The sequence below is a fragment of the Rhinoderma darwinii genome, chromosome 8, assembly GCF_050947455.1.
Source record: "Rhinoderma darwinii isolate aRhiDar2 chromosome 8, aRhiDar2.hap1, whole genome shotgun sequence".
Classification (NCBI taxonomy): Eukaryota; Metazoa; Chordata; class Amphibia; order Anura; family Rhinodermatidae; genus Rhinoderma; species Rhinoderma darwinii.
In genome coordinates, this window is record NC_134694.1 from 82,049,293 (window position 1) to 82,070,137 (window position 20,845).

The 20,845-nt window shown below is 43.8% G+C and overlaps 1 protein-coding gene across 2 annotated transcripts in view; it reads right to left on the reverse strand.

The window, feature by feature from the left end:
- The window catches only part of AMMECR1 (AMMECR nuclear protein 1), a 145,549-nt gene that overhangs the window by 51,714 nt on the left and 72,990 nt on the right, over positions 1–20,845 (reverse strand). For both annotated transcript variants that reach the window (XM_075835817.1, XM_075835819.1), the window contains exon 2: positions 17,688–18,259. In XM_075835817.1, the coding sequence (XP_075691932.1) occupies positions 17,688–18,082 (395 nt within the window). In that variant the 5' untranslated portion in view covers positions 18,083–18,259. The remainder of the gene's footprint in view (positions 1–17,687; positions 18,260–20,845) is intronic.

Below are 20,845 nucleotides of genomic sequence, written 5' to 3' on the forward strand. Positions count from 1 at the left end.
ATTTTTGGAAAACGAGGCGTAAATAAGCACCCCGTCAGAACAGAACGCCGTATTTCCCATTGAAATCAATGGGCAGATGTTTGCAGGCATTCTGCTTCTGATTTTTCAGACGTTTATCTATGGACATAGTTAGCATTTTGACCCCACAGTTTTCTTTGCTAAATGTATTTAAATTAGTCTGTGAAGATGAAAATCTACTTTTCTAAAAAAAACTTAGAAATGTTTAATTTTTACAAGAAATAAAGGAGAAAAAACAACCCAGCATCTGTAAAGCAATTTGTCCTGATTGCAGCAATATGATATATGTGGTAATAAACTGCTGTTTGGACCCACAGCAGGGATTAGAAGGGAAGGAGCACCATTTGGCTTTTGGAGCTCAAATTTAGCGGAAATGGTTTTCGGATGTCATGTCGCATTTGCAAAGCCGCTGAGGGACCAAAATAGTGGAAACCCCCAAAAGTGACCGCATTTGGGAAACTACAGCCCTTAAGGAATATATCAAGGGGTATAGTGAGCATTTAGACCCCACAGGTCTTTTGAAGAATTTATTAGAATTAGGCCGTGAAAATATATACTTTTCCACTATAATGTTGAATTTTTTCATTTTCACAAAGTATAAGGGCATGCCCCCACGTGGCGGATTTCCTCCGCAACTGTCCGCATCAATGCCGCACCTAATCCGGGTTGCGGATTACGGCTGCGGATCTGCCCAAAATGTGCAGTAAATTGATGCGGACTAGCTGCTGCGGACTGCGGAAAAAGTGCTGGATAGAGAGAAGGGACAGCACTTTCCCTAGTGAAAGTAAACGAATTTCATACTTACCGGCCGTTGTCTTGGTGACGCGTCCCTCTTTCGGCATCCAGCCCTACCTCCATCGGAGGACGCGGCAGTCCATGTGACCGCTGCAGCCTGTGATTGGCTGCAGCCATCACTTAGACTGAAACGTCATCCTGGGAAGCAGGACTGGAGACAGAAGCAGGGAGTTCTCGGTAAGTATGAACTTCTATTTTTTTTACAGGTTGCTGTATATTGGGATCGGTAGTCACTGTCCAGGGTGCAGAAACAGTTACTGCCGATCGCTTAACTCTTTCAGCACCCTGGATAGTGACTATTTAATGACGTCTCCTAGCAACGCTCCCGTAATTCCGGGAGCCCCATTGACTTCCTCAGTCTGGCTGTAGACCTAGAAATCCATAGGTCCAGCCAGAATGAAGAAAGGTCATGTTAAAAAAGAAAGACGCATCCGCAGCACACAACATGTGCATGACAGCTGCGGACTTCATTGCGGAATTTAGAATCTCCATTGAAGTCAATGGAGAAATTCCGCCATGAGTCCGGAACCAGTCCGCCACTGCTCCGCAACAGAGCATGCTGCGGACACCAAATTCCGCTCCGCAGCCTATGCTCCGCAGCGGAATTTTACGCATCGTCTAAACGAACACTTCTAAATTTAAGTGGAAGTCAATGGAGAAACGGCTCCGCTGCGGATTAACGCTGCGGAGTGTCCGCAGCGGAATTCAAGTGAAATTCCGCCACGTGTGAACCCAGCCTAAAGGAGGAAAAGGCACCCCAACATCTGTAAGGCAATTTCTCCCGAGTACGGCTGTACCCCACATGTGGTCAAATGTTTTTTTATTAGAAATTATTAACCCTTTCTGGACTGATCCATTTTTTTCTTTTCGTTTTTCACTCCACGCATTCCAAGAGCCATAACTTTTTTATTTTTCCGTCAATAGAGTGGTGTGAGGGCTTATTTCTTGCGGGAGGAGTTGTCGTTTCTATTGACACCATTTAATCTACCGGGAAACAAATAAAATTCTTTGCAGGCTGAAATTGAAAATTCCTCCATTGTTTTTTGGGTTTTGTTTTTAATGTTTTCACCGTGCAGTAAAAACGACAAACTTAAATTTTTTCTGCGACTCAATACTATTACGGTGATACCAAATTGATATCGTTTTTTATATTTTACTACTTTTACAAAGTAAGGGCCTGTTCACATCACCGTTCGCTTTGCGTTCTGGGGTTCCGTCGGAGGTTTCAGTCGGGTGAACCCCGCAACGGAAAGTGAAACCACAGCTTCCGTTTCAGTCACCATTGATCTCAATGGTGACGGAAGCATCACTAATGGTTTCTGTTCATCACCATTCCGGCAGGTTTCCGGTTTTCTGACGGAATCAATAGCAGAGTCGACTACGTTATTGATTCCGTCGGAAAACTGGAAACCTGCCGGAATGGTGACGAACGGAAGCTGTGGTTTCACTTTCACTTTCCATTGCGGGGTTCACCCGACGGAAACCTCCGATGGAACCCCGGAATGGAAAGCGAACAGTGATGTGAACAGGCCCTAAAAACGATGTTTAAAAAAAATAATAATAATAATTCCGAGTGCTGTGTGAGGCCTTATTTTTTGCAGGACGAACTGTAGTTTTTATTGGTACCATTTGTTGGTACATACAACTCCTTGAGCAGTTTTTATAAAAAAAATTAGAGCTAAGGTGACTAAATACAGCGATTTTGGAGTTTTAAATGCTTTATTATTTACGGAGTTTACCGTGCGAGTTAAATAATGGTATATTGTAATAGTATAATAAATAATTTTTTAGATTACTTTAGCGAAAAAAATGGGAAAAGGGTTTTCTTTTGGACTTCAAATATTTCTTTATTTATACTAAGAAAATATGTAAAAAAAAAAGTTAATAAAATTATTAGTCCCCCAAGGGCACTTAACCCCTTAATGGCCGGGCCATTTTGCACATTAATGACCAAGGATTATTTTTTGTTTTTTCACGGTCGCATTCCAAGAGTCGGAACTTTTTTTTTATTCTGTCGACATAGCCGTATAAGGGCTTGTTTTTTGCGGGACGAGTTGTATTTTGTAATTGTACCATTTGTAGATGCTTACAATATATTAACTTTTATTAACTTTATTTTAGGAGAGAATTGAAAATAAGCAGCTATTCCAGCATTAATTTTCACGTTATAAATTTACGCCGTTTACTATGCAGCGTAAATAACATGTTAACTTTATTCTATGGGTCGGCACGATTACGGGGATACTAAATATGTAAAGGTTTTATATGTTTTCCTACGTTTGCACAACAAAAGCCCTTTTAGAAAAAAATTACTTGTTTTTGCATCCCCACATTTCAAGAGCCATAATTTTTTTTATTTTTCCGTCGATGTGGCCATATGTGGGTTTGATTTTTTGCGGGCCAATGTGTAGTTTTCATTAGTACTATTTTGGGGTACATAGGACTTCTAGATTAACTTTTATTTTATTTATGGGGGGAATGGGAGAAGAGAGAATTTTGCTGTTGTTTTTTTCGTTTTATTGGGACGCCGCTCATCTGGCGATTTAATTAATGTGTTATTTTTATTGGTCAAGTCTTTACGATCGTGGGGATACCATATATGTGTGTGTGTGATTTGTTTTGACAATTTTACTAAATAAAACCACTTTTTGGGCAAAGTTTTATTTGATTTTGACTGTCATTTTTATTTTATTTTTTTCAAACTTTATTTAACTGTGACATTTTTTTTTTTAGTCCCACCAGGGGACTTCACTATGCGACACTTAGGGTATGTTCACACGGCGGGGGTCCGTAACGGCTGAAATTACGGGGATGTTTCAGCCTGAAAACATCCCCGTAATTTCAGCCGTACCGACATGTGCAGGCGCTTGAACGCCGCGTCAATTACGGCCGTAATTAGCGCTGCTATTCATTGGAGTCAATGAATAGCGGCTCCAATTACGGCCAAAGAAGTGACAGGTCACTTCTTCTACGCGGGCGTCTATTTACGCGCCGTCATTTGACAGCGGCGCGTAAATATACGCCTCGTGTGAACAGACAAACGTCTGCCCATTGCTTTCAATGGGCAGATGTTTGTCAGCGCTATTGAGGCGCTATTTTCGGGCGTAATTCGGGGCAAAAACGCCCGATTTACGTCCGTAAATAGGCCGTGTGAACATACCCTTAGTATACCAAAGCATTATTGCCTGTCAGTGTAAAACTGACAGGCAACCTGTTAGGTCATGCCTCCAGCATCGCCTAACAGGCATTTGCTGAAGACAGACCTGGGGGTCTTTGTTAGGCCCCCGGCTGTCATGGAAACCAGACGGCGACCCGCGATGTTTGCGGGGACGCTGATCGGGTGACAGAGGGAGCTCCCTCCCTCTGTCAAACACATTACAGCGGCATTTAATGGTTTAAACTGCCGTAATCGGATCGCGCTTCGATTCTGGCAGTTGCAGCAGGAGCCAGGCGGTGTATAAAAGCCGTGCTCCTGTCGCAGATCGCGTGGGTACAGTGACAGTACCCGCGCCATCACAGGACGGATATATTCGTCCTCCTGCGCGAACTAGCAGCTGCAGAGGACGGATGTATCCGTCCTTCGGCGTTAAGGAGATAAACCAGCGATCATTACACTGCAATACTAGTAATTACTAGTATTGTAATTTTTACAGGCTCCTGTAACAGCGCGATCGCTGATCCTGTCAGTTAGTCCCAGGTGTCAGCTGTAATACACAGCTGACACCCGCAGCGTACGGCACAGGCTCCGCGCGTGAGCCCACTCCATACATTCCCACCCACACCACGACATGCTATTAAGTCGTGGTGCACGAAGGTTAATGCGCAGCAGACGGTGCGGAGTGAAATTTACAATTTTGCATTAATATGCCATTTTAGTGCACAATAAGTTGTGCCCAGTTCGTGCCACTGAGGACAAAAACCTCAAAATATTAAATCGGGTTCTCCCAAGTATGGCGATGGCATATCTGTGGACGTAAACTGCTGTTTGGGCACACTGCAGAGGGAGCGTCATTTAGCTTTAGTAGCGCAGATTTAGCTTGGTAGTTTTACTGGTATTTCAGTTTATAATGTGGGGGAATATGTAATCTGTGCGAGTACATCAGGGCATAATAAGAGGGTATAATAATGGGCTGATACCAAATAGGTGCACTATATTAAAAGACTTAGGCCTCATGCACACGACCGTAGCCATGTGCACGGCCGTGATTTTCAGGTCAGCTGGCAGCGGAGTGTCACCCGCAAGCCGCCCGCGGGCTGTGCACATGGCCGTAATAAGACATGTCCGTTCTTTCTGCGGTCCAGGCTCCTGGGCCATGCACAGACCGTGAAAACCACAGTCGTGTGTATGGTCCCATAGGAAAGAATGGAGCCGCAATTGTCCTGTGTATTTTCGGGAGTATTGCGACCGAAAAAGCAGGTTTGTGTGCATGGGGCCTTATTATAGGAAAAAAAGCATTTTTTTTGTTCATGTAACTTATAACTTTTATAAAACATTTTTATTAACTTATTTATAATTTTTTTCTTTACTTCTCCCACTAGTGGACCTAAAGATTTGCAGCTCTGATCGCTGCTATAATAGATGAAACTACCTAGGTAGTGTAATGTATTCCAACGGTCATTGTGACAAGACAGTCACTGACAGGAAGCCAATGAGGCTTCTGTACATGGCAACCCCGAGCAACCATCGCCATCAACCGCTGCATCTAAGGGGTTAACTGCCAAAATCAGTGGCTCATCGGCAACAGAGAATGCAGGGCAAACGCCCTGCACAGTTAACCACCGATGTGGTGTAGCGCTGTGCGGCGTTCAACTCTCAAAGTACAGATGTAACTGCACGTCAAGGTGCGGGAAGGGGTTTAAGGAAGTAACGACTACATATAAACTGAATTTTATCCAAGAAAAACCAGATCCTCCAAAACTGCCAAATATATAAACCCATTCTACAGGGTGGGCCATTTATATGGATACACCTAAATAAAATGGGAATGGTTGGTGATATTAACTTCCTGTTTGTGGCACATTAGTATATGGGAGGGGGGAAACTTTTCAAGCTGGGTGTTGACCATGGCGGCCATTTTGAAGTCGGCCATTTTGTATCCAACTTTAGTTTTTTCAATGGGAAGAGGGTCATGTGACACATCAAACTTATCGAGAATTTCACAAGAAAAACAATGGTGTGCTTGGTTTTAACGTTAGTTTATTCTTTCATGAGTTATTTACAAGCTTCTCTTTGTTTACAGCCATTGACATGTCGCAGAGGTGAACACGTGAGGAACGGATAGAAATTGTGTTGGTCTGTTGAACGCAGTAAAGGGGGAGTATGGAGCGGGTAGACGGGCTGAGCAGGCTCCATATTCAGCGGGCATCGGCTGTAAGAATCTTTTTTTACAAAGGGGCACCCCTCTCCGACAGCCCATCAAACACCACCCCCCCCCCCCATTACGCAGGGTGCCCATGGTTCTCATAACCGCCTGGGGCTTAATGAATGCCCCCCATGTCTGCCATATTTATGCTTCCTAACAGATGCCAAAATATACTGCAATACAGAAGTATTGCAGTATTTTGTGCAAGCGATCCAACAAATCGCAAGTTCAAGTCCCCTAATGGGAATTTAAAAAAATAAAGTACAAAAAAAAAATGTAACCCATTTTCCCCCCCAAAGTAATGTAAAAAAAAAAAATTAATTAACGGAATTGGTATCGCCATGTCCGTAAAAGTCAGAACTATTCCAATATAACGTTATTTAACCTGTATGGTTAACGTTATAAAGAAATAAATGCCAAAGCTGCTATTTTTTGGTCACCTTTGCTCCCCAATTATATGAAATAAAAAAAAAGTCACGTGTACCCCAAAATGGCACCAATAAAAGCTACAGCTCGCCCCACAAGAGCAAGCCCTCACACCGCTCAATTGATGAACTAAAAAAAATGAACACCGTAAAAATGAAAACAAAAAAAACTAAAAGCGAAGGAAGTGCTGTTCTTCTCCCATTCCACCACAAAACGATTTCTTTTTTTAGTTTCCCACTACATTAAAGGCAGCATTAAAAACTACAACTCATCCCGCAAATAAATACCCCTAATAAAGCTAGGTCAATGGAAAAAAAAAAAAAAAAGTTATTGCCCATGGAAGGCAGGGAACAAAGAGAAAAAAAAATAAAAAAAAAATGGCTGCAGCACCAAGGGGTTAAAATGAAAAGTTGTCACACAACTTGGACTAGTATTTTTATAGGAAACCTGTCATGACAATTCATTCCCCTAAACCGCCACCATGCCAGAATAACGGACGTGCAGAGTTTATAAAGAGGCCCCTGTATATACGAGCTGATGCTGCATAACCTAGAACACCAACGTATAAAATGGCGCACATTGTATGCAAATTACCTGTGAAGAGTCATCTGGGTGTAGCCACGATGTTGAAGAGTCAGGCAGTCTGGTCCATAAGCACGACCTTCTTGGCTATGACGACGTAGCGTGGTCTGGTGACGCCAATCTAGCCGGGGCGTGTTTATATGTAGATTCAAACCTTGTTGAAAACACTGCAGCAGTGCAGTCTGACTGAACGAAATACGGATTATTATTTTTTTACACGCACAAATCTGACAGCTAAGGCCTCATTCACATCAGCGTCTGCGTCCGTTTGGGGTTCCCATTCACCTATTCCGTCAGAGAAACAGATGAACAGAAACTATAGCTTCCATTTGCATTACCATTGATGTCAATGATAATACTTCAGTTTCCGTGAAAAATAAAAAAAACAGAAACCAACTGAAACATTACCATTAAAATAAATGCTAATGCATTTCCATAAGGCCGGATTCAGATGAACGTGATTTGCGTCCGTGCAGCCCGCGTGGTTTTCACGCGGCTTGCACGGACCTATACAAGTCTATGGGGGCATGCAGACAGTCCGTGAGTTTTGCTCAGCGTGAGTTCGCTGAAAAAAAACCTCACGACATGTTCTATATTTAGGCGTTTTTCGCGCATCACGAACCCATTGAAGTCAATGGGTGTGTGAAAATCACGCATGCCCCACAGAAGCACTTCCGTGGGACAAGCGTTATTCGCGCAATAACAGTAAAAGAGTGAATGTAAACAGAAAAGCACCACGTGCTTTTCTGTTTACAAACATCCAAACGGAGTGTCATAAAGATAGCGGCTGTTGAAAAGCACGCAGCCGCGCATCCATATGAACAGGGCAAACGGAGCGGTCAAGTGCCTTTTGCGCGCGCAAAACGCACACGCTCGTCTGAATCCGGCCTAAAAGCTAAAGTTTCCATTCATCTTTCTGTTCATCTGACTGAATAAATGAATGGAAACCCCAAATGGAACCCTGCACTGATGTGAATAGGCCCTTAGCCCTCGGATTACATGTATGTTCTGTCATGATTGCAGAGGAAAAAAATCCATCCGGTCTAACCCATGTAGCAATATTTCCACTAACGGCATCTGACAAAAATCAAATGTTTATGAGCATCTCCAGACATTATACCATATAATATACTGGGAAGCTACAAGCAAAAATGCTTTGTGGGGTGGATTGGGAAGAAAAACAAAAAACAACGATTAGTTTCTGGGTTTCCTTTTTCACTGTGCAGTAAAAATGACATGAACTCTGTGCGTCGATACAATTACAGCGATACTGAATTTATATATACACATTTTTTTATGATGTACTACTTTCACAAAAACATATTTAGGAGGTAAAGTGACCAAAAAACCGAAAATTTTCTTCTACCCATTCATATTATTTTATAATAGTTGTGAATTTATCAGATGCAGCGATATTTAATTTTTTTTACATTTTTAACATTAAATAGGAAAAGGTTTGTTTGAACCTTTAAGTATAATTTTTTTGTATACTTGGGAAACAAAATCTTCAATCAACTGTTTTTAAAAAACTTTTTTAGCCCCCCAAGCCCCCCCCCCCCCGCTACAATACTCGTGTTGCAGTGCATTGTGATTTGTAGCAGCTCCTATTAAAGGGGTTTTCCCACGAGAGACATTTAGGACATAACCGCAGGATATGTCATAAATGTCAGATAGATGCGGGTCCCACCTCTGGGACCCGACACCTATTTCCAGAACGGGGCCCCCTAAACCCCATTCAGCCGCTGTGTGTTGCTGCTGAATGGTGTTTTCCGACCATGAAAAACGTTACATGAACGTGAGTTACGTAAACAGCGTAACTCACTAAGCTACGCTGTTCCCATAACTCCAATAGTAGTGAATGGCAGTTACAGAAGCAGCGTAGCATGCGAGCTATGCTATTTCCGTAACTACCATTAAGTACTTTGAGACTTACGTAAACAGCGTAGCCCCGCAAGTTACACCGTTTACGTAACTCACGACCATATAATGTTTTTCATGGTTGGAAAACACCTCATTCAGCAGCAACACACAGTGGCTGAACGGGGTTTAGAGGGCCCCGTTCTGGAGATCGGTGCGGGTCCCAGAGGTGGGACCTGTATCTATCTGACATTTATGACATATCCTGCGGTTGTGTCAAATGTCTCTCGTGGGAAAACCCCCTTAAAGAGGCTCTGTCACCAGATTTTGCAGCCCCTATCTGCTATTGCAGCAGATAGGCGCTGCAATGTAGATTACAGTAACGTTTTTATTTTTAAAAAACGAGCATTTTTGGCCAAGTTATGACCATTTTCGTATTTATGCAAATGAGGCTTGCAAAAGTACAACTGGGCGTGTTGAAAAGTAAAAGTACAACTGGGCGTGTATTATGTGCGTACATCGGGGCGTGTTTACTACTTTTACTAGCTGGGCGCTCTGATGAGAAGTATCATCCACTTCTCTTCAGAACGCCCAGCTTCTGGCAGTACAGATCTGTGACGTCACTCACAGGTCCTGCATCGTGTCGGCACCAGAGGCTACAGTTGATTCTGCAGCAGCATCAGCGTTTGCAGGTAAGTTGCTACATCGACTTACCTGCAAACGCCGATGCTGCTGCAGAATCATCTGTAGCCTCTGGTGCCGATGTGTCCTCGCTCGTCTGACACGATGCAGGACCTGTGAGTGACGTCACAGCGTGATCTCTGGAGAACACGCTGTCTGCACTGCCAGAAGCTGGGCGTTGTGAAGAGAGGTGGATGATACTTCTATACACAACGCCCAGCTAGTAAAAGTAGTAAACACGCCCCGATGTACGCACATAATACACGCCCAGTTGTACTTTTGCAAGCCTCATTTGCATAAATACGAAAATGGTCATAACTTGGCCAAAAATGCTTGTTTAAAAAAAATAAAAACGTTACTGTAATCTACATTGCAGCGCCGATCTGCTGCAATAGCAGATAGGGGTTACAAAATCTGGTGACAGAGCCTCTTTAAGTCTTGCCTTCATTAGGCCCCAAAGCTGCCATGACAACCACAGGCACCTCATGATGGTGCCGATGGGGTGACTGAGAGGGCCCCCTCTTTCTAAAGGCTTAGATGCCATGGTCCCTATTTACTGGTCAGGATTGGAGTGGTCTCGGATACCGGCTAAAACATACAGCCGACTCCCGCAAGTATGGAGCAGTCTCAGCCCAGAGTCATTAACTCCCTTTCAAATCTGACATAGTTACGTCTCGTGTCGCCAAGAGTTTAAAGGGGTTTGCCCACGAACCTTCGTGCAGAAACCTAATGCCCATAAGTTTCTAATATGGTAAATATTTTTTACAGACACTAACTTTAGTTATTTAGTCTACTTTCCCTTTGTCATTTCTCCTGAGCTTCAACTCTTCCCTACAAATCTCTGTTCTGGAGGCAGACAGAGCGAGTGGGCGCACATGACTGCAACAAGTTCCCATGATTCTAATGTCTGGAGAGCTCGCTGCTAAGCTCTGCCTATACACAGATCCATCCGACTTAGTAATGTAATTTGGACAGCCAGACTCGGGCAGAACCAGAGTTTCCTGAGTATGCCCAAACTTTGATTTCTTCTGCGCATGATCTTTTGGGCTGCAGCGGGGCAGAAAAACCGGGTTCACGAGAGGGAGAAGGTAGCCGAGAGAATCCATGGTCGGCATCTATACATGCGCGGCGACTGCAGAATGAAGAAGGCGCCAAAGTCAGATCCATGACAATAGGACTTGACAGGAAGAAGGTATGTGGTTTACTCAAAAAGTGTTATTTTTTGTTTTGTTTTTTAAATTTCTTTCTATTGGCTAAATAAGTAGCTTAAAGAGGCTCTGTCACCAGATTATAAGTGCCCTATCTCCTACCTAATCTGATCGGCGCTGTAATGTAGATAAGTGTTTTTTATTTAGAAAAACTATAATTTTTGAGCAAGTTATGAACAATTTTTGATTTATGCTAATTAGTTCTTAATGACCAAGTGGGCGTTTTTAACTTTTTACCAAGTAGGCGTTGTAAAGAGAGAAGTCTATGACGCTGACCAATCAACATCATACACTGCTCTTCATTCATGCCCAGCTCGTTTCACTGCACAGCGTGATCTCGCGAGATCACACTGTGATGGGACTTCCTCTCACAGGTCCTTTACCGGAGCGATGGAAGAGTCAACAGTTATCGCATCCAGCCATGTCAGGACGTTTATCCGAATCTGCAGCGCTGGAGGCGATTTCTGTTCAGTCTTCCATGGCTCCGATGAAGAACCTGTGGGAAGAAGTCCCGTCACAGCGTGATCTCGCGAGAGTGCAGTGAAACGAGCTGGGCACGAATGAAGAGAAGTGCATGACGCTGATTGGTCAGCGTCATACAGATCTCTTTACAACGCCCACTTGGTAAAAAGTAAAAAAAACACCCACTTTTCAAAATAAAAACCATTGTTATCTACATTACAGCGCCTGTCAGATTAGGTAGGAGATAAGGCACTTATAAACTGGTGACATAGCCTCTTTAAGGGTTAGTTCACACAATTGTTTTCACGCTGATTTTGATGAGGAAACCACGTCGGAATCATAGCCAAGAAATGCCCAAATTGCCCCCCTTTGAAATGGGAGACAGTTGGTTTTTCCCGGGTGGCTATTTGCAGCTCGCGCGAAGAAAAAGAGCGGCATACTCTTTCTTTGAGAAATTTCCGCCTCTGACTTCCCATTGATATCATTGTAAGGCAGAAAAAAAAAATCGTGCCACTCATTTGGAGCATTTATTTGCAGCGGTTTTTGCATTACATTCATAGGGCTTAAAAATAAATAAAAAAAACCTGCACATTTCGGGAAACAAAAAAGCTTAAAAATTGCTATCATTTCGAAATCTGCTTCAAAATTCCTGAAGAAATTGAGGCAGGATTTTTCTGCCATACAAAATAAAGTGTGAACTACCCCTTACATTGGTTACACTTTTAGGCACCATGCAGACAACAGTATTTTTTCCCTCCCGTAAATACGGGTCCTTTGTCACCCATATTCCACCCGTATTTACGGACCTGTTTTCTCTGCTTCTCTTTACATGTAGAGAGAGATATTGCACTGCACTAATCAGCAGCCGCTTCTATCTATCCAGCACTGATGGCAGCCTCTTCTCTCTATCAGTGCTGGATAGAGAGAAGGAGTTTCCGAAGCGGAACGCAGCGATAGAAAGAAAAAGAAGTTCAAACGTACCCCGGCCATTGTTTTGGTGAGGGGTCCCTCTTTTGACATCCAGTCCGACCTCCCTGGATGACGCGGCAGTTCATGTGACCGCTGCAGCCTGTGATTGGCTGCAGCGGTCACATGGGATGAAACGTTATCCCAGGAGGCCGGACTGGAGGAAGAAGCAGGGAGTTCTGGAAGTATAAAAAAAAATGTTGCCGCAGGTTTTAAGGAAACATTAGAAATCTATATTGTGAGCGCCGCGCATGGTAGTCACTGTCCAGGGTGCTGAAAAAGTTACTGCCGATCAGTGCAGCCCCTTCTCTATACAGCACTGATCGTTTAACTCTTTCAGCACCTTGGACAGTCACTACCGCTGGATAGTGAGTACCACACGCGCGGCGCTCACAATATAGATTTCTAATTATTCAAAAATTCAAATCAGGCATGAGCCTGCAGACAGGGGAATCCCCTGACGTCGCCTAGCAACACTCCCGTAATTACGAGTGCACACACGTAGCTACCCGTAATTACGGGAGCCCGATAGACTTCTATGGGCCTTCCCGCGCCGTAATTACGTCCTGAAATACGACATGTTCTATATTTTTCAACGGCCCGGGCACCTTCCCGTAAGTAAACGGGAATGTACCCGTAGCCAATAGAAGTCTTTGGGCCCGCAATTAGGGCCCGTAATTACGGGCGTTTTTACGGTCGTGTGCATTGGGCCTTAAATAGCATTATGTTCATGTACAAACCCCTTTAAATAAACCAATGTGTTACTTTTAGTAAATAAACGCAAAACCGATGGGAAAAAGGAAATGGGAGACAAAGCTTCAAGTAAAAGGTTTTATTGCATGAACTTACTGGCATTCACGTAATGTATTATTGTATTGCTTTACATGTAACAGGTTAATGCATTGGTATACCAAAAGTTCTATTCTCATGGTCTCCATAATAGGAGAGACGGCTCCCGAGAACCCTGGCAAAGAGCTGATTTTGCCAGGGCAAAACACGTCCGGCAATAAACGTTCCCTGCAGGGGCCGCATCTATATTCCCCAATACTAAATATATAAAGGGGATGTCAGAATCAGAAAACCCCTTTAAACATCTTATTCTGATGCGAAACTGTCAGAGATTGAACTAATTTTTGCTCTTGTGCTCTGCCAGTTCAGTGTTATAATAGGGATGCCAAACCACATAGCTGCCTAGCCTATTTAATATTTTTACCCATACAAGAAAAATAAGTTGAATTCTAATTGGTTGCTATAAGGCTCAGTATTTATTATAACCCTGGGCTGCCAGAGCAGTGACAGGAAGCGTTGTAGGAAACCTCACAGGTTTTCCCAGAATCATAAGTGATTAGCTTTCCACAGGTGATACATTTTCTGATAACTCGACCGCAGCGAGAAGGACATGTGGTCGAGCATGCGCGCTGCAGCTCCATTCAAAGTCTAAGGGAATGGCGGAAACAGCAGAGTACAGCGCTCACCTGTTTCCGTCATTCTCAAAGACATTGAATGGAGTGTCGGGAACATACTCAATCGCTGCTCCATTCAATCTCCTCCTAACTGCAGGAGATGCAGTGAAGAGGACCTGGGGATTCAAACCCCACGCCTCTCCTGTTAGGTGGAGCCCCCAGCAATCAAAAAATTATCACCTATCATGTGGATAGGTAATTTAGGATTCTAGGAACACCCCTTTAACTTTTTGATAACTTGGCAAATTAATAAAACATGTTACCTTTCCAACAAACTAAAGCGGCTGAATGGAAAAGATTCCTAAACTGCTTCTAACGGTGAACGCGTTTTGGACTAAATTTTTTTATTTTTTTTTACTGATGATTTCTATTGGAGCGCATCTAACATGCTTTGCAGAAAAGTTGCATTCAATTGCAACCGCAGCTGGTGTAGTATCGAGTTTCAACTTATTGTAGACCTACAGCTGCATGCTACCACAAATCCACAGTGGAGAATGGCCGGCACATCTCATTTACACACTTTATGTGGGGGTGGGAAGTGCTCTCATGTGTTCAGTTCTACTAAACATCTGCTAAATATGAAACAGCATGGTCTAACAAACATCAATGTACAATAACAAATGGAAATAAAAGGAAACCCCCAACTTCAGTTTACTTAGTCGTACTGTACACGGATTTGCATAGAACTGACTTTCAATCTTATTCTGACTGCAAACAACTGTAGAATAAGAGTCTAAGTGATTTTATCAGGTGCCACATCTTTCATTATTAAGCGCACCTGTCAAATAAAAAACAAAAAAACAAAAACACAATTACTAATTAGATAGCAGTACACGTAAAATAGATGTAGTGCGGTCAGAAGTGGCGTGGCTAAAGCTGGCCATTCACAGGAGACAGCTGCCGGCAAACATCCGTTTGTCCTGACTCCACTATAGACATGCACGCTGGGCTGAGCATGCATGTTTATTTCAATTAAGAGGGGAATAAAGCACTACCACCTCTGGCAGCAGCTAATGACCACTGGCAACAAAGGATCAGGCAGTTGAAATCCAACATGCCCAATTTCTCCCCACCGCAGAAATCTGCCATCGGGGTGTGTATGTGTGTGTGTGTAGGGGGGTTTAGTCGGGAGGCCCCCATACAGGAGATTGTGGGCCGAATTCTACCAAAACTGCAAGTTCAGCCTGCTCATCTTATGTGTATTGCAGCCACAAGCATTTATCCGGTCGATACGGGACAAATTTTAGATCCTTGGTGATCCACTCGCTGGGAGCTAGACAAATAGCTAGAACAGGAGACCCCTGTTTTCCCGAGCTGCAAGACCTCGACTAGAACTTTAATTAGAGCAGTGGTTGAGCGTGTGAACTGCTGCTCCATTCAACACCGACGGAACCAGCCGAGGGCTCTCCCCAGAGATTGACAGATAGAGTGTATACAGCTGGTCAGTCACTGGTGATAGGGAAGCGCTCCCCTCATGTATACAATGGACTAATAATTATGAGCTTGCTGGATTTATTGCTAGCGGGAATTTGCCAAACAGCACAATATTTTGAAAGCCATTTGAGCGAATAGTAGAGCGGGTCAGTCCCCAATATAACACAGCCCTTGAAAAGGGCATCATGGTATGATGACAGATGGGCTTAAAAAGGCCAGGCATTACTATACTAAAATATATTTACTGTCCATTACCACAAGAGGTCACACCTGTCTATCACACCAGCACTATGTTCTAAATACAATGTAAAGCAGAACTCCTCTCCTGGAGTCTGGAGCTCCACTTTAGGATCCAAAGTATTACAAAGGAATCCTACAATAATTGCCAGGGCTACGCCGAGACTTTGTAGCGTTACTGATTGATTTTAACTCTTGAGCTACAGTTGAAGTCCAAATGACTACATTGAGTTGCATGCAATCTTGTGGGCTGCAGCTGTCAGTTAAAAGTTAATAGCTGATCCGCGGGGGTCCTGGGAGTCAGACCCCAACCTATCAGCTGTTTTGAAGGGGGTGCAGCTCTCTCGTACGGAGCGTTGCTTCCCCTTTATTTCTACTTGCTCACTGTAAATTAATCGACACATGTAGCTGCAATTGCATTGCAGCCTTTTCTCCCATTGAAGCGAATGGGAGAAAAGGCTGTAATGCCTGTGAATCGGCGCTACATCCGTGTCAGCAATACAGTGAGCAAGAAGAAATAAAGGGGAAGCAACGCTCGTACGAGAGCTGCACCCCCTTCAAAACAGCCGATCGGCGCGGGTCACGTCAGTCGTAACCCAACTCATCAGCTATTGATGGCCTATCCGGAGGGTAGGCCATGAACTTTTAGCGACTGGATAACCTTTTTTAAAATCTATCAGTGGCACTACAAGAAAAAGTCTCACTATATGAGCAATGATTTGATGAATAAATGGTTTTCTTTTTGATCATATGTAGTGTTAAAATGGTGTCAAATATCACAACCATTTCATGCGATCAGGCCATTACTTCCCAACGACCATCACAATATATGAGGCAAGCTCCATCTAAACGCTGCATTTATCATCTCCACCTCCTAATAAAACTGGTAAAAATAGACACGACTTATATTATATACAAAAGATTGACGACCATTTAACATCGCAGTTACAAAACAAAAGCCTAAGAATACCTGCAACTCAATACACAGGAATTATCTTGGGACAAAGTGAGAACAAAGAGGGAAGACCATGGTGACACGGCCCGTTGTGTAACAAGTACTGAGGATTACAGGGTTCTATAGGATTTCCTAATACTCATATACGCGATTAAAGCCAATACTTACCAACTAGCAAATACTAATAAACCGAGGGTCAACACAGGACACAGATATGGAGAATTCCTCTAAATGTCCCTGAGGTTCCGGCATTCTTCTACATTCATCCTCATGCAGCGTCTGCATATCCCAGTGTAATATTCCTGATTTCAGCCCTTTCCGCTCTCCCTGGTTGGCGCTATGGCTGCTTCTCATCTTTCCCCCCCCCCCCCTCCTCTCTTTCTATAATGTCAACAAACATGAACTTAAACAGCTCCCCCTCCCCCACCACGCTGCCTCATCCAGACAAAACACTTGTCAGCTATCGCCTGTCTACCATCACCCAGCATATTCAGCCATATTTAACCATTACCCCAGATTATCTATCAGCACAGCCTCATGTAACCTCTCCTCTCCACAGGGTGATGTGTACCATTCTGGCATCTCTTTGTTTGCCAACCTACAACAAATCTGTCACAGTAGAAGATGCCTAGACAGCGGTGCCAACTCTAGAAACATGGCCACATATTAATAAAACAGTTTTCTGTCTATCACCATTGACATGTTTCTCATCAGCCACTATAGGGGCACAATAAAGGGCGTCATAGTTAAAGGGACAGGCCATGCAATAAATCGGGCGCATATGATCATCAGGTCTTGGTTAGCTCTTGACTACTACAGCGTAGTTTATACACTTATATCAGGATAACTGGTCAATTATAGATATGTTGCCAACTTGGCAGCCATTACTCAGGCAAAACACAGCCATTATGGCACTAAAGATCAGACCCCATCACCCTGATGAACATGTGTACTGCACTGTGGACTATGCTGAAGCTACATAGTTAATAATCCACATGGGTGATCAGATCTGTTACAATTGATGACTATGTTACATAGTGATGGATGGTATCAGTGCCGGGCACACATACATTACACTAGCACAGCTAGGCATTTGTTTACATGCACAGGGCACATTGTACAGTGCACTGCTGCACCACAGACCTGTCATTCATGAATCGGCTCCTATCCTGACACAGGAGGCTATGTTCAGCCTCTACCTCCCCCAGCATCATCCCCTGACAGCCCGGCCGGCACTTACTATGGGTCATTGGTGAAGCGTGGCGTGCGGGGCGGCTGGTACCCGTACAGATGGCAATACAGAACATCGAAGCAGAAGCAGCACATCTCAGCCGAAACCACCATCTTCCGGGATCCGGGGCTTAAACTGGAGCCACAGCCCGGTGAGAGAGTCCCGCAGCCCTGTGATAGGCTGTTACCACAAGCCAGGCCGTTCACCCGGCTGCTTCCACCAGGCCCGCTCCCGGAGCCTCCCAGTCCCAGCTCCGCCCCGCGGCACTGGCTATCCCCGCTGCAATGCGGGCCGCCCAGACCCCCTGAGCCAGACGGCGGAGAGCTGGACAGTTTCTGCTTCTTCACCCCGCAGCAGCCCGCCGCCATCTTGGAACAGTCTCCCACGCACCGCTTCCGACCCATGCTCCGGGCGTCCTCCTCCTGTGCGTGGTGACGTCGAAACGCCCGGACTTCGTGGCTCCGCCCACTGCTGTCAGTCACACGGTTTGTAGCTCCACCCACTGTCTTCTATAGCAGGACGGAGGAAGTGTCACGTGGCCCCCACCTCCTGTAGCTGGATGACTGGCAGACGTGTAGCCCCTGCAGAGGGAGACACAGAGGGGGAGGGGGTCAGTGGAAACAGCTGGATAACCTGTCTGTCATGTAAAGGCTCATTCACACTATCAAAATGCAGATTAAACATGAGTACACAATACAGATTTATTTTTTTTACAATTGTTTTTGTCCTGTATTGTGTTCTGAGTTGTCAGTTTTTCATCTGTAGCTGTTAAGTTTTTTGTTAAAAAATCAGAGCCTGTTCACATCTTCATAACAGAGCAGCCTTTTGCAGAGTCTGTCATTTATACCAGATCAAGCAGCGCATCATGCTGCGCTATTTTGTCTAGAAAAACAAAGGACACCTTAACGGAAACCCAGCGGAACCTATTAAAGTCAATGGTCTCTTACGGGTGCCGTTGGTGTGCGTCACGAGACGGATATAGTGGCTGCAATTTTTTGCATAACGCAGATGTGAACACAACCCTAAGTATTATTTTGCTGCTTTTATCGTGTGTATAGCTGGAGAAATATGAATGATATAAAAACAACAAATACGCACGTGAACTATGCAAATACATGTTTTTAAAGGAGTTGTCCAATGACATAAAATCGATGGCTGATCCTTAGGATAGGTCATCAATATCTGATCGGTGGGGGCCGGACTCTCGGCATCCCCGCTGATCAGCTGTTTAACGAGTCCGCAGCGGCTCCAGCAAGCACTGCTTACCCTTCCAAAACTCTGCACTGGACAACGCCATCACATCCGTAGTGGGTAACCCCTTTAAATTTAACCCATTGACTATCCATATGGATCCATTGGAACATGCTGCGTATTTAAAAAACCGTTGTGCGCATAAAAAAACGAATGTCTAAAAAGAAGCGTAAATATTTTTCATTAGTATTTCTAAGCCAAAACCAGGAGTGGAACCTACACAGACAAAAAGTATAACAGAAAGATCTACAACTCTGGATTACAATTACTGAAGCAAAATACTGCTGTGTGAATGAGGCCTTACACGTATTAGCAACGTTTTTTCAATAAAAAAATCCGAATTAATACAGATTAGTAATACGCAAGTGTGGATGAGCCCTTACGCTCAATAACGTATGTAAAAGAACACATATATACAGAGAACACGTATATACAGATCATCATCTGTCAGGCAATATAATAACATCTAGGACTATGTCAGATGCTGAGGAACTACAGATTACAGCTTTCTCCAGACCTACAGACTGAAATATAATATTGAGGGTCAGTGTTATAAATCTGGGGACAGGCTCAATCCGTCTTTATAGGGGTGATTTATGAAGCAATATACCTAAAAAAAAAACTGCTAGGCCTATTATGTATAAATTCCTGCATCCCACAACACTATTGATCATTCTCCCCCATTGTGTTTGAATTCTTCACCATTTTCAAGATCTCTGTTTGCTGGCCTTGAATGTAAACAGTCATGTTTACGTCCATAGGCTATAAACCTTTAGGCTGAGTTCATTCGGGGCGGATACGCTGCGTAAAGTTACACTGCATATCCGCTCCGGTGGCCGTAGGGAATTCCAGGCGAAAAACCGCACCAAACTGGTGCAGTTTTTCACCCAGAATGTCCGCTGTGGAAAACTGCAGCATTTAGCCGGCCTGCTAGTAGGCCGCCCTCCTGGGATGACGTTTCTTCCTAGGAGACCGCTGCAGCCTGTGATTGGCTTCCGCAGCGGTCACATTGGATGAAACGTCATCCCAGGAGGCCAGCCCTCTGACCATCATCCAGGCATGCTGTTTCATCCAATGTGATTGGCTGCAGGGGTCACATGGGCTGAAATGTCATCCCATGAGGCCGTGTTGAAGGGAGGAACACAGACTCCTAGGTAAGTATAAGATTATTTTTCTTCTGAGTTGCACAACAACTGCTATTTGTTGGGGGTTTTACCTCCCCATTGAATTCAATAGGAAAAACCTGAAACAAATAATATTTACGCAAATACAATCTATCATGTGTGCAAACCTCATCATCAACTACAAAAAACGTCTGACTGCTGTGCTTGCCAACAAGGGTTTTGCCACTAAGTATTAAGTCTTGTTTGCTAAAGGGATCAAATACTTATTTCTCTGTGCACAATGCAAATAAATATATATAATTTTGACAATGTGATTTTCAGTTTTTTTAAAAATATAATCTATCTCTCACTGGTAAAATTAACCTATCCTAAAAATTCTAGACTGTTCATGACTTTGACAGTGGGCAAACTTACAAAATCAGCAAAGGATCAAATACTTATTTCCTTCACTGTACATGCAGTCTGCTGATTCACTAGAAAATAGAGGCTTAAAGGGAACCTGTCACCAGCATTTCACCTATTGAACTTTACTTATCCCTCACTAGCCTCTGCTATCAAAAGTTCATTCCCGTTATCCTTGCTCCTAAACTCCTCCTCCGACTGTAAATAACGGTCTGCAAACATTTTGCGTCTTTTATCGTAATAATCCGGTGTCCATTTGTGCGCACACACCAGAAGAGGACATCAATGCAAAAGCGCTGGATTTTGTGTGCTGGGGGAAGGCGAGGAGCTGTCATTCAAAAGTAAGGAGGCGGGGTAAACTCGGAAAGACTTCAGGAATGAAGATACGAC